The sequence below is a fragment of the Salmo salar genome, chromosome 17 (assembly GCF_965601325.2).
Source record: "Salmo salar chromosome 17, fSalSal1, whole genome shotgun sequence".
Taxonomy (NCBI): Eukaryota; Metazoa; Chordata; class Actinopteri; order Salmoniformes; family Salmonidae; genus Salmo; species Salmo salar.
In genome coordinates this window covers 26696178-26710000 of record NC_138307.1, presented here as the reverse complement: position 1 = coordinate 26710000, position 13823 = coordinate 26696178, and the positions used below count along the sequence as shown (strand labels likewise).

The 13823-nt window shown below is 45.7% G+C and overlaps 2 protein-coding genes across 4 annotated transcripts in view; both read left to right on the top strand.

The window, feature by feature from the left end:
• The window catches only part of LOC106594521 (general transcription factor IIIC, polypeptide 3), a 20965-nt gene extending 10879 nt beyond the window's left edge, over positions 1 to 10086 (top strand). Inside the window, exons 11-21 of one of the 2 annotated variants that reach the window (XR_014381146.1) lie at positions 257 to 459; positions 568 to 669; positions 747 to 882; positions 1004 to 1146; positions 1324 to 1406; positions 2988 to 3042; positions 3141 to 3276; positions 4317 to 4441; positions 4907 to 5059; positions 5552 to 8999; positions 9034 to 10086. Coding sequence is in view for 1 of the 2 variants with exons in the window: in XM_082963713.1 (XP_082819839.1) it covers positions 257 to 459; positions 568 to 669; positions 747 to 882; positions 1004 to 1146; positions 1324 to 1406; positions 2988 to 3042; positions 3141 to 3276; positions 4317 to 4441; positions 4907 to 5059; positions 5552 to 5674 (1259 nt within the window). In the remaining variant the exon portion in view is untranslated. Of the gene's footprint in view, positions 1 to 256; positions 460 to 567; positions 670 to 746; positions 883 to 1003; positions 1147 to 1323; positions 1407 to 2987; positions 3043 to 3140; positions 3277 to 4316; positions 4442 to 4906; positions 5060 to 5551 lie in introns of both variants that reach the window. The other variant, XM_082963713.1, reaches the window with a different exon arrangement.
• Positions 10087 to 10267: 181 nt separating this feature from the next.
• LOC106595449 (E3 ubiquitin-protein ligase HECW2) overlaps positions 10268 to 13823 on the top strand; it is a 156495-nt gene continuing 152939 nt past the window's right edge. The window contains exon 1 of one of the 2 annotated variants that reach the window (XM_082963710.1): positions 10268 to 10962. The gene's annotated coding sequence lies outside the window, so the exon portion shown is untranslated. The remainder of the gene's footprint in view (positions 10963 to 13823) is intronic. The other variant, XM_082963708.1, reaches the window with a different exon arrangement.

The window sequence follows — 13823 nt, the reverse complement described above, 5'->3', positions numbered from 1 at the left end:
CAACAGTTCCTAAAGTGTTCATTGAAATGTAATGTAACGTAATGTAGTGTAATGTAACGTAATGTAGCGTAATGTAGTGTGATGTATTGTAATGTAATGTAATGTAATGTAGTGTGATGTATTGTATTGTAATGTAATGTAATGTAGTGTAATGTAATGTAGTGTAATGTAATGTAATGTAGTGTGATGTATTGTAATGTAATGTATTGTAATGTATTGAAATGTAATGTAATGTGTGTCTCCATGTCTCCTCCAGAGTGTCTGAAGGCGCTGGGACACATGGAGGTAGCAGTGAAGAGTTACAGTAAGGTAGTACAGATGGCTCCTCTTCACCTAGAGGCCAGGCTGTGTCTGTCTACTCTGCAGCAGCAGCTGGGTCGACCTCTCTGTGCCCTCAAGGCCCTGGAGCCCATGTACGACCCAGACACACTGGCACAGGACGCCTCCGCAGCACAGCAGGCAGGTGGAGGGAGGGAGGGGGAGGGAGGGAGGGAGGGGAGGGTGTCAGGGTGTGTGTACTGATTATCCCTGTGTGTGTGTGTGTGTGTGTGTGTGTGTGTGGTCCAGGAGTTGAAGCTGCTGCTGCACCGCTCTACTCTCCTGCGTTCTCAAGGCCGACTGGATGACTACCTGGATTCCATGCTGACCATGCTGGCTATGCTGCTGAAGGTAGGCTTCTCTCTCTCTCACACACACACACACACACACACACACTGATGTTGTTCCTACTGTGTTGTGTCCTTCAGGTGGCTATGACGCGGGCCCAGGTGTGTGTCAGAGCCAGCATGTGGTCGGGGGTCAGACACCTGCGTCTGGTCAAGGTGTCTAAGGACCTGGTGTCAGACATCGATGACCAGGAAGCAGCCTACCAGGACATCAGTGGTAACACTCTGATTCATCACATATTACACATGTACTGAGAGATTACAGACCCAAAGACAGAAACCATTAAGCAATGTTCTCTCTCTCTTACTCACTTCCACCTCCCTCCCTCCCTCCCCAGGTAAGACCAGTGTGTTGTCTCGTGAAGACTGGTGGTTACTGTTGGTGAGGTGTGTGTGTACGCTGTGTGAGATGAAGCGTTTTAAAGAGGCAGAGCTGCTGGTGGACTCTTCTCTGGAGTTCTACTCCTTCTATGACGTCAAGGTAAAGAGGAACCAGCTGGCGTTCTCTGGCACTTTCACTTCCTGTCATTCAAATTAAGAAATTGTTCATTATTAAGAAAATGTTTTCACATAAATGACTCATTTATTGTTATCTCTTTATAAATGTATTGTTAGCACTTTCTTGGTTAAATGTACAGGACAGTAATGTGTTGTTTAGGTGAAGAGGAAAGAGCTGGAGTTCTTTGGTCTGTCTGCTGCTTTCCTGGACCATAACTACCGCAAGGCCTACGATTACATCAGGTCAGACTGGCTGTCCTACTGACTGGCTGTCCTACTGACTGGCTGTCCTACTGACTGGCTGTCCTACTGACTGGCTGTCCTACTGACTGACTGGCTGTCCTACTGACTGGCTGTCCTACTGACTGACTGGCTTGTCCTACTGACTGGCTGTCCTACTGACTGACTGGCTTGTCCTACTGACTGACTGGCTTGTCCTACTGACTGACTGCTTGTCCTACTGACTGGCTTGTCCTACTGACTGGCTGTCCTACTGACTGGCTGTCCTACTGACTGACTGTCCTACTGACTGGCTGTCCTACTGACTGACTGTCCTACTGACTGGCTGTCCTACTGACTGACTGTCCTACTGACTGGCTGTCCTACTGACTGGCTGTCCTACTGACTGCGGCTGTCCTACTGACTGACTGGCTGTCCTACTGACTGACTGGCTTGTCCTACTGACTGGCTGTCCTACTGACTGACTGGCTTGTCCTACTGACTGGCTGTCCTACTGACTGACTGGCTTGTCCTACTGACTGGCTTGTCCTACTGACTGGCTGTCCTACTGACTGACTGGCTTGTCCTACTGACTGGCTGTCCTACTGACTGGCTTGTCCTACTGACTGGCTGTCCTACTGACTGGCTGTCCTACTGACTGGCTGTCCTACTGACTGACTGGCTGTCCTACTGACTGACTGGCTGTCCTACTGACTGGCTGTCCGTCCTACTGACTGACTGGCTGTCCTACTGACTGACTGGCTGTCCGTCCTACTGACTGACTGGCTGTCCTACTGACTGACTGGCTGTCCTACTGGCTGTCCTACTGGCTGTCCTACTGACTGACTGACTGACTGACTGGCTGTCCTACTGACTGACTGACTGACTGGCTGTCCTACTGACTGACTGGCTGTCCTACTGACTGACTGGCTGTCCTACTGACTGACTGGCCGTCCTACTGGCCGTCCTACTGGCCGTCCTACTGACTGTCCTACTGGCTTTCCTACTGACTGACTGGCTTTCCTACTGACTGACTGGCCGTCCTACTGCCTGGCTGGCCATCCTACTGACTGACTGGCCGTCCTACTGGCCGTCCTACTGGCTGTCCTACTGGCTTTCCTACTGACTGACTGGCTTTCCTACTGACTGACTGGCCGTCCTACTGCCTGGCTGGCCATCCTACTGACTGACTGGCCGTCCTACTGGCTGTCCTACTGACTGACTGGCTTTCCTACTGACTGACTGGCCGTCCTACTGACTGACTGACTGACTGACTGGCTGTCCTACTGACTGACTGACTGACTGTCTGTCCTACTGACTGGCTATCTGTCCTACTGATTGACTGACTGACTGACTGTCTGTCCTACTGACTGGCTGGCTGTCTGTCCTACTGACTGACTGGCTGGCTGTCCTACTGACTGACTGGCTGGCTGTCCTACTGACTGACTGGCTGGCTGTCCTACTGACTGTCCTATTGGCTGTCTGTCCTACTGACTCCAGGAACATCTAAAGAGAAAGTGCTTCCTCCTAGTCATAGACAGTCCATGTGTGTTAGATCAGGAGGTGTACCATATTGACCTGTAACCTCCATCCATCTGTCTGTAGGCTGACGCTGATGGAGAAGCAGGAGTGGCCCATGCTGTGGAATGTATTCAACCAGGTGGTCCTTCACACACACACACACACACACACACACACACACACACACACACACACACACACACCAGCTCACTCATTCTCCCTGTACTCTCCCACCAGGTGACCCTTCACTCCCAGGACGTGCGTCATCATCGGTTCTGTCTGCGTCTGATGATGAAGAACCCAGACAACCACGCCCTGTGTGTTCTCAGTGGACACAACGCACTGGTGTCTGGCAGCTTCAAACACGCACTCGGTACGACCACACAGATGCACACTACAGATGCTCACTATAGTTACACACTATAGTTACACACTACAGATACACACTACATAAAACTATGGCCTTCTAGCCGGGGGAATGGTTTATGCACATCCAGGCTAATGCGGAATCCAAGTAAATCAAATCAAATCAAATGTATTTATATAGCCCTTCTTACATCAGCTGATATCTCAAAGTGCTGTACAGAAACCCAGCCTAAAACCCCAAACAGCAAGCAATGCAGGTGTAGAAGCACGGTGGCTAGGAAAAACTCCCTAGAAAGGCCAAAACCTAGGAAGAAACCTAGAGAGGAACCAGGCTATGAGGGGTGGCCAGTCCTCTTCTGGCTGTGCCGGGTGGAGATTATAACAGCACATGGCCAAGATGTCCAAATGTTCATAAATGACCAGCATTGTCAAATAATAATAATCATAGTAGTTGTCGAGGGTGCAACAAGTCAGTAACACAAGAGTAAGTGTCAGTTGGCTTTTTCATAGCTGATCTTTGAGAGTATCTCTACCGCTCCTGCTGTCTCTAGAGAGTTGAAAACAGCAGGTCTGGGACAGGTAGCACATCCAGTGAACAGGTCAGGGTTCCAGCAGGTCTGGGACAGCAGGTCTGGGACAGGTAGCACGTCCGGTGAACAGGTCAGGGTTCCATAGCTGCAGGCAGAACAGTTGGAACTGGAGCAGCAGCACGGCCAGGTGAACTGGGGACAGTAGGAATTAATTTCTGTCTGTCTGTCTGTCTGTCTGTCTGTCTGTCTGTCTGTATCTGTCTGTCTGTCTATCTGTGTCTCTCTCTCTGTCTGTGTCTCTCTGTGTGTCTGTGTCTCTCTGTGTGTCTGTGTCTCTCTGTGTGTCTGTGTCTCTCTGTGTGTCTGTGTCTCTCTGTGTGTCTGTGTCTCTCTGTGTGTCTGTGTCTCTCTGTCTCTCTCTGTCTCTGTGTCTCTCTGTCTGTCTCTCTCTCTGTCTCTCTCTGTGTCTGTCTGTCTCTGTGTCTCTGTCTCTCTGTGTCTCTCTCTGTGTCTCTAGGTCAGTATGTTCAGGCGTTCAGGTCTAAGCCAGATGAACCTCTGTACAGTCTGTGTGTTGGCCTCACCTTCTTCCACATGGCGTCTCAGAAGTTTGTGGTTAAACACCACCCGCTGATACTGCAGGTCAGACTCCTATTGTGTCCCATAGAACTGTATAGAACCTACAGGATTTATGTGTTCATGTGGTGTTGTTGTGGGATGTGCTATAAAGCCTGTTATAAAGTCATACAGTCACCCCTTTTGTAAGCCTGTAACCCTGTGTGTGTGTGTGTGTGTGTGTGTGTGTGTGTGTGTGTGTGTGTGTGTGTGTGTGTGTGTGTGTGTGTGTGTGTGTGTGTGTGTGTGTGTGTGTGTGTGTGTGTGTGTGTGTAGACCATATATTTCGTGTGTGTGTGTGTAGACCCTGTGTGTGTAGACCCTGTGTGTGTGTGTGTTTGTTTAGACCCTGTGTGTGTGTGTGTGTAGACCCTGTGTGTCGTGTGTGTTTTGTGTCATAACGTGTTTGTTTGTTTAGACCCTGTGTGTGTGTAGACCCTGTGTGTCGTGTGTGTTTTGTGTCATAACATGTGTGTCTGTGTGTTGTGGCAGGGCTTCTCGTTCCTGTGGCGTTACGTGGAGCTGCGTGGCCACTGCCAGGAGAGCATGTACAACCTGGGACGGGCCCTGCAGCAGATGGGCCTGGCACACCTCGCCATTCACTATTACCACAAGGCTCTCAGCTTCCCTCCTCTTACACTAGAGGTATATACTACAGACACACCTCTCCATTCACTATTACCACAAGGCTCTCAGCTTCCCTCCTCTTACACTAGAGGTATATACTACAGACACACCTCTCCATTCACTATTACCACAAGGCTCTCAGCTTCCCTCCTCTTACACTAGAGGTATATACTACAGAGACACACCTCTCCATTCACTATTACCACAAGGCTCTCAGCTTCCCTCCTCTTACACTAGAGGTATATACTACAGACACACCTCTCCATTCACTATTACCACAAGGCTCTCAGCTTCCCTCCTCTTACACTAGAGGTATATACTACAGACACACCTCTCCATTCACTATTACCACAAGGCTCTCAGCTTCCCTCCTCTTACACTAGAGGTATATACTACAGACACACCTCTCCATTCACTATTACCACAAGGCTCTCAGCTTCCCTCCTCTAACACTAGAGGTATATACTACGGACACAGACATCTCATCTCTTCCTCATCTCTCTCCTACAGGGTATTGAGGCTGACCAGGTAGACCTGCGTAGAGAGATAGCCTTCAACCTGTCAATCATCTACCAGGCCAGTGGAAACACTGAGATGGTACGACACCTCATCAACACGTACTGCATGGTGTAACAGCCTATCAGGTCCTCCTATACTGACCTGTATAACGGCCTGTCAGGTCCTATACTGACCTGTATAATGACCTATCAGGTCCTCCTATACTGACCTGTATAATGGCCTATCAGGTCCTCCTATACTGACCTGTATAATGACCTATCAGGTCCTCCTATACTGACCTGTATAATGACAGACCTATCAGGTCCTCCTATACTGACCTGTATAATGACAGACCTATCAGGTCCTCCTATACTGACCTGTATAATGACAGACCTATCAGGTCCTCCTATACTGACCTGTATAATGACAGACCTATCAGGTCCTCCTATACTGACCTGTATAATGACAGACCTATCAGGTCCTCCTATACTGACCTGAATAATGACAGACCTATCAGGTCCTCCTATACTGACCTGTATAATGACAGACCTATCAGGTCCTCCTATACTGACCTGTATAATGACAGACCTATCAGGTCCTCCTATACTGCACTGTATAACGGCCTATCAGGTCCTCTATACTGCATGGTATAACGGCCTTTCAGGTCCTCTATACTGACCTGTATAATGACCTATCAGGTCCTCTATACTGCATGGTATAACGGGCTATCAGGTCCTCTATACTGAACTGTATAATGACCTATCAGGTCCTCTATACTGCATGGTGTAACGGCCTATCAGGTCCTCTATACTGAACTGTATAATGACCTATCAGGTCCTCTATACTGCATGGTATAACGGCCTATCAGGTCCTCTATACTGAACTGTATAACGGCCTATCAGGTCCTCTATACTGCATGGTATAACGGCCTATCAGGTCCTCTATACTGAACTGTATAATGACCTATCAGGTCCTCCTATACTGACCTGTATAATGGCCTATCAGGTCCTCCTATACTGACCTGTATAATGACCTATCAGGTCCTCCTATACTGACCTGTATAATGACAGACCTATCAGGTCCTCCTATACTGACCTGTATAATGACAGACCTATCAGGTCCTCCTATACTGACCTGTATAATGACAGACCTATCAGGTCCTCCTATACTGACCTGTATAATGACAGACCTATCAGGTCCTCCTATACTGACCTGTATAATGACAGACCTATCAGGTCCTCCTATACTGACCTGTATAATGACAGACCTATCAGGTCCTCCTATACTGACCTGTATAATGGCCTATCAGGTCCTCCTATACTGACCTGTATAATGGCCTATCAGGTCCTCCTATACTGACCTGTATAATGACAGACCTATCAGGTCCTCCTATACTGACCTGTATAATGACAGACCTATCAGGTCCTCCTATACTGACCTGTATAATGACAGACCTATCAGGTCCTCCTATACTGACCTGTATAATGACAGACCTATCAGGTCCTCCTATACTGACCTGAATAATGACAGACCTATCAGGTCCTCCTATACTGACCTGTATAATGACAGACCTATCAGGTCCTCCTATACTGACCTGAATAATGACAGACCTATCAGGTCCTCCTATACTGACCTGTATAATGACAGACCTATCAGGTCCTCCTATACTGACCTGTATAATGACAGACCTATCAGGTCCTCCTATACTGACCTGTATAATGACAGACCTATCAGGTCCTCCTATACTGACCTGTATAATGACAGACCTATCAGGTCCTCCTATACTGACCTGTATAATGACAGACCTATCAGGTCCTCCTATACTGACCTGTATAATGACAGACCTATCAGGTCCTCCTATACTGACCTGTATAATGACAGACCTATCAGGTCCTCCTATACTGACCTGTATAATGACAGACCTATCAGGTCCTCCTATACTGACCTGTATAATGACAGACCTATCAGGTCCTCCTATACTGACCTGTATAATGACAGACCTATCAGGTCCTCCTATACTGCACTGTATAACGACCTATCAGGTCCTCTATACTGCATGGTATAAAGGCCTATCAGGTCCTCTATACTGAACTGTATAATGACCTATCAGGTCCTCTATACTGAACTGTATAATGACCTATCAGGTCCTCTATACTGAACTGTATAATGACCTATCAGGTCCTCTATACTGCATGGTATAACGGCCTATCAGGTCCTCTATACTGAACTGTATAATGACCTATCAGGTCCTCTATACTGCATGGTGTAACGGCCTATCAGGTCCTCTATACTGAACTGTATAATGACCTATCAGGTCCTCTATACTGCATGGTATAACGGCCTATCATGTCCTCTATACTGAACTGTATAATGACCTATCAGGTCCTCTATACTGCATGGTGTAACGGCCTATCAGGTCCTCCTATACTGAACTGTATAATGACCTATCAGGTCCTCCTATACTGACCTGTATAATGACCTATCAGGTCCTCCTATACTGACCTGTATAATGACAGACCTATCAGGTCCTCCTATACTGACCTGTATAATGACAGACCTATCAGGTCCTCCTATACTGACCTGTATAATGACCTTTCAGGTCCTCCTATACTGACCTGTATAATGACCTTTCAGGTCCTCCTATACTGACCTGTATAATGACCTATCAGGTCCTCCTATACTGACCTGTATAATGACCTATCAGGTCCTCCTATACTGACCTGTATAATGGCCTATCAGGTCCTCCTATACTGACCTGTATAATGACAGACCTATCAGGTCCTCCTATACTGACCTGTATAATGACAGACCTATCAGGTCCTCCTATACTGACCTGTATAATGACAGACCTATCAGGTCCTCCTATACTGACCTGTATAATGACAGACCTATCAGGTCCTCCTATACTGACCTGAATAATGACAGACCTATCAGGTCCTCCTATACTGACCTGTATAATGACAGACCTATCAGGTCCTCCTATACTGACCTGTATAATGACAGACCTATCAGGTCCTCCTATACTGACCTGTATAATGACAGACCTATCAGGTCCTCCTATACTGACCTGTATAATGACAGACCTATCAGGTCCTCCTATACTGACCTGTATAATGACAGACCTATCAGGTCCTCCTATACTGACCTGTATAATGACAGACCTATCAGGTCCTCCTATACTGACCTGTATAATGACAGACCTATCAGGTCCTCCTATACTGACCTGTATAATGACAGACCTATCAGGTCCTCCTATACTGACCTGTATAATGATAGACCTATCAGGTCCTCCTATACTGACCTGTATAATGACAGACCTATCAGGTCCTCTATACTGCATGGTTTAACGGCCTATCAGGTCCTCTATACTGAACTGTATAATGACCTATCAGGTCCTCTATACTGAACTGTATAATGACCTATCAGGTCCTCTATACTGCATGGTATAACGACCTATCAGGTCCTCTATTCTGAACTGTATAATGACCTATCAGGTCCTCTATACTGCATGGTGTAACTGCCTATGTGATGTGTATTATGAGACATAATTAATGGTATAAGATAGTGTTTCACCAAATATTTTTTTCAGTAACGATGGCAAAGTTAGTGTAGTTGGTGTGGCCAATGGAAAATGAGCAGAAACATTTTGGTGTTTTAAAGCAAATTTTCTGCAATTCTACACATTTTGCCATAGGGCAGAGAAAATGTTAGTTTAAAAGCTATTATCCTGCAAATCTACACATTTTGTCATGGTGCTAAGAGAAAAATGCTCACTTTAAAAACAAATGTCCTGCAATTCTGCACATTTTGCCATGGCTTATGCCGTGTTCTTATGCTATCTGAATGACTCAAACGTTATAACAAAATCAATGTGGGGCCCCATGACATGATATTTGGGGAATTTTTGATTCTCCCTGACTCTAGTTTTTATTTTGGTGATTGTATTTTTTTGTTCTCTTATTAAAAAATCTATCCCTCCATTAGCCGCCACTGCTAAATTAATATAGGGGAAACACTGTGATGTCATATGATGTCCTGACCTATACCATAGGAATACTATTACACTGTATGATGTATAGGAACTCCTATATACCATAGGAATACTATTACACTGTATGATGTATAGGAAGTCCTATATACCATAGGAATACTATTACACTGTATGATGTATAGGAAGTCCTATATACCATCGGAATACTATTACACTGTATGATGTATAGGAAGTCCTATATACCATCGGAATACTATTACACTGTATGATGTATAGGAAGTCCTATATACCATAGGTATACTATTACTCTGTATGATGTATAGGAAGTCCTACATACCATAGGAATACTAGATGTATCCAGGGGTCACATTTAAAATCACCCCAGTCATTTACTCACTGTTTCACAGCCTTGCTAAAAAACTGTCTAAACATGTAAACATGTTTTGTATATATTGTTGTCAACAACACCTTATGTTTACTCTAACTTGTGTACATAGATTTTGTAGAAAAATGTATTTGAATACACTGAAATAAAAATAAAAAATCTGTTTATTAACCATTTGTGGTGCATTTTCTTTTATCTGACCCAGAAGGCTGATATTGTTGGAAAAACATCTGACTGGCTCCTTTGTTTTGCTACAGGGATTATAAAAGTGAGCTTGACCAAATCCCTCCGTCCATCTCTCTACCATCTGCTAACATCTTGTCCCTGCTTCCTCATAGTGCTAGTGATACATCTAGTCTACTTTCATCCACTAGGCTCGTATACTGACTGATGCCGCTGGTCCAAACAACGTTATGCCGCGCCAGCTAACGCACGGTTTACCAGATATAGCCTTTTAGAAAGTTCCTCAACGCGATTCATGGGTTGACTTTTGGAAAAGTGTTGTTAATATCTCGATATGCTGGCACCGTTCCGACCTGTCACCAAGGAGAGATGCTACGAAAATACGAACGTATTCACTGTTGCTGCCACAGGAGCGGAAACAGTGCAGCGGATATGGGGTCTTCTAAATAATTAAGAAAAGAGGAGCGCTTTCTTTACTGCAGACTGGCACGTCAAGTAACGGTTCGGTAGAAACTTACGGAGTTTATCCACCAACGCTATGAAATCTAACAGATGACATATCGCAACCTCGGATCGAGAACCAGATTTTACGGCTGACATTTGACAGACGGGAGACTGGAAGGGGAGCGGAAGCGAGCGACACAGTGCCGCCGCGAAAGAGCGCTGGAACACGGCTGGGAGTCCACAGACCGTCGGTGGGGCACGGCCCATGCGGATCTGTCGTCCATGATCAGACGTCGGGAAATAAACATGTAGCTAGCTACTGCTACTTGCTTATAGTACATAAAATTCACCGTAAATAAGTACACCGGAAAGCGGGCTTGCGGTGTCGATTACGGTACGGTGTTCCACGTTATTTTGACGGTAAGTGAGGTGTGCTTACATAATGGTACTGGGTTTTCGCTGGGATTTGCTGTTATTGTTTTCATCCCGGGAACGAGCGAGCTGGGCTGACACGGAAAGTGATGCTACTTGTGACAGGTTGACAGCGGACACATTTGGGTATCCAGGCTAGAGTGGGCGATAATACACTTCACATATGTGGGATAATTATATTATTCAAGAAATGAGTTCAAGCCCATAATAACAACAATTGAATCGTTTAACGGGTTTTAAATGATCTCAGTATAGGCCTGTGGTCTAGTAGCGTAGAACTGCTGGTGCCCGTGACGGTTTGTGTCAGGTATTTAGTGACTAGTGTAATGTCATGTTGATATATGACAATGTGTCATATATAGCCTACTTGGCAGCGGTCCACCAACTAGTTGTTGTGACAGCCTATAATAGGTTTCTGAGGGAACATGTTAGTCAGAAATAAATCCCTTATTTCTCTATGTATAAGTATGAACAGATAGAAAACGATTGCAATATGGGTGTTTCATGAGTAATGGTGTGGTCAGAACCAGCCTGGTTTCTTTAAGTCAATAACAGCAGATTCATCTCTCTAATTGGCTCAATACGGCCTTAACTCACAGACACCACAGTAATAGAGTTAAACATGAACTACTTCTGTGCAACATCTGGCTGTGTGTGTGTGTGTGTGTGTGTGTGTGTGTGTGTGTGTGTGTGTGTGTGTGTGTGTGTGTGTGTGTGTGTGTGTGTGTGTGTGTGTGTGTGTGTGTGTGTGTGTGTGTGTGTGTGAACCAGTTTACTGAGATCATAGAGGATCACACAGGACAGTGGGGCTCGCCAGGGGAGTCACGGACCTATATATTTTTGAGTGGGCGCTAGTAGTATAGAACTGCTGGTGTGGGCGCTCATGGCCAAACTATGTGAATGTATTTTCTGTTAAACTAATGGTAGGCTCTGTCTTGTATAGGCCTAGTCATGTCATTCATAGGGTTAGAACTGGACATTTCACTGGACATTATGTACATGATACCTTACAGGGGCTGACTGGGAGTCCAGAAATAACTGGTGGTGTGTGATGGAGAACAATATGTAGCCTAGGCAACACACACACACACACACACACACACACACACACACACACACACACACACACACACCACTGCAGCTAGCTTCCTGTCCAGAGCTCAGAGCCCTGCCCATAACATTCCATCCTGTGCCACTGGCCAGGAACTTCCGAACTCTATGGCCAAACGGCACCCTATTTCCAATGTAGTGCACTACTTTTGACCAGCGCCCATAAGGCTCTGGTCAAAAGTAGTGCACTATATAGGGAATAGGGTGCCATTTAGGTTGCATCGTATCTGTGTTGTTGTTGACCAACTGAATATAATACCAGTCATTCCGTTCCACACTGGCTGTCCACTTTGCCTCTTACATTCACTGTCCCTAAACACAGTGACTCCATGGATCACCCTGTAGCTCTGTTAACACACCTTACCTGTAGCTCTGTTAACACACCTTACCTGTAGCTCTGTTAACACACCTTACCTGTAGCTCTGTTAGCACAACTTAACTGTAGCTCTGTTAACACACCTTACCTGTAGCTCTGTTAACACAACTTACCTGTAGCTCTGTTAACACAACTTACCTGTAGCTCTGTTAACACACCTTACCTGTAGCTCTGTTAACACAACTTAACTGTAGCTCTGTTAACACACCTTACCTGTAGCTCTGTCAACACAACTTAACTGTAGCTCTGTTAACACACCTTACCTGTAGCTCTGTTAACACACCTTACCTGTAGCTCTGTTAACACACCTTACATGTAGCTCTGTTAACACACCTGACCTGTAGCTCTGTTAACACACCTGACCTGTAGCTCTGTTAACACACCTGACCTGTAGCTCTGTTAACACACCTGACATGTAGCTCTGTTAACACACCTTACCTGTAGCTCTGTTAATACACCTTACCTGTAGCTCTGTTAACACACCTTACCTGTAGCTCTGTTAATACACCTTACCTGTAGCTCTGTTAACACACCTTACCTGTAGCTCTGTTAACACACCTTACCTGTAGCTCTGTTAATACACCTTACCTGTAGCTCTGTTAACACACCTTACCTGTAGCTCTGTTAACACACCTTACCCGTAGCTCTGTTAATACACCTTACCTGTAGCTCTGTTAATACACCTTACCTGTAGCTCTGTTAACACACCTTACCTGTAGCTCTGTTAATACACCTTACCTGTAGCTCTGTTAACACACCTTACCTGTAGCTCTGTTAATACACCTTACCTGTAGCTCTGTTAACACACCTTACCTGTAGCTCTGCTAACACACCTTACCTGTAGCTCTGTTAACACACCTTACCTGTAGCTCTGTTAATACACCTTAATTGTAGCTCTGTTAATACACCTTACCTGTAGCTCTGTTAATACACCTTAACCACTACCCACCACCCATGTGACTGGGGTCTACTGCCTGTCTGCCTCTGCTTTTCTCTTGGACTTATGACCTAATTTCCTGTAAGCGGAGAGAATAGAGGAGGGTTGTTTTTAGTACTTTAGTCAACAGTATTGTCACATAACTCCAGTGTATTTTAGGAATGGTACCTGTCTGTGGTTGAATCCAAAACCAGAGGGTGGACAGGACAGGACAGGAGAGGAGAGGGAGAATCTTATGGTACCTAACCTAACATTACTACATTATAACCTAAACTGTTCTAGACACCTGTCACTTCATTCACACACAAATACACCCATATCGCATCGCTCTCTACCATCCTATTTCTGCCTCATGTGGAAACGGTTTTGTAGGCTACATCTCAGATATCTCAATACCACCTCCGCTGTGCCAGCCCTTTAAGAGCT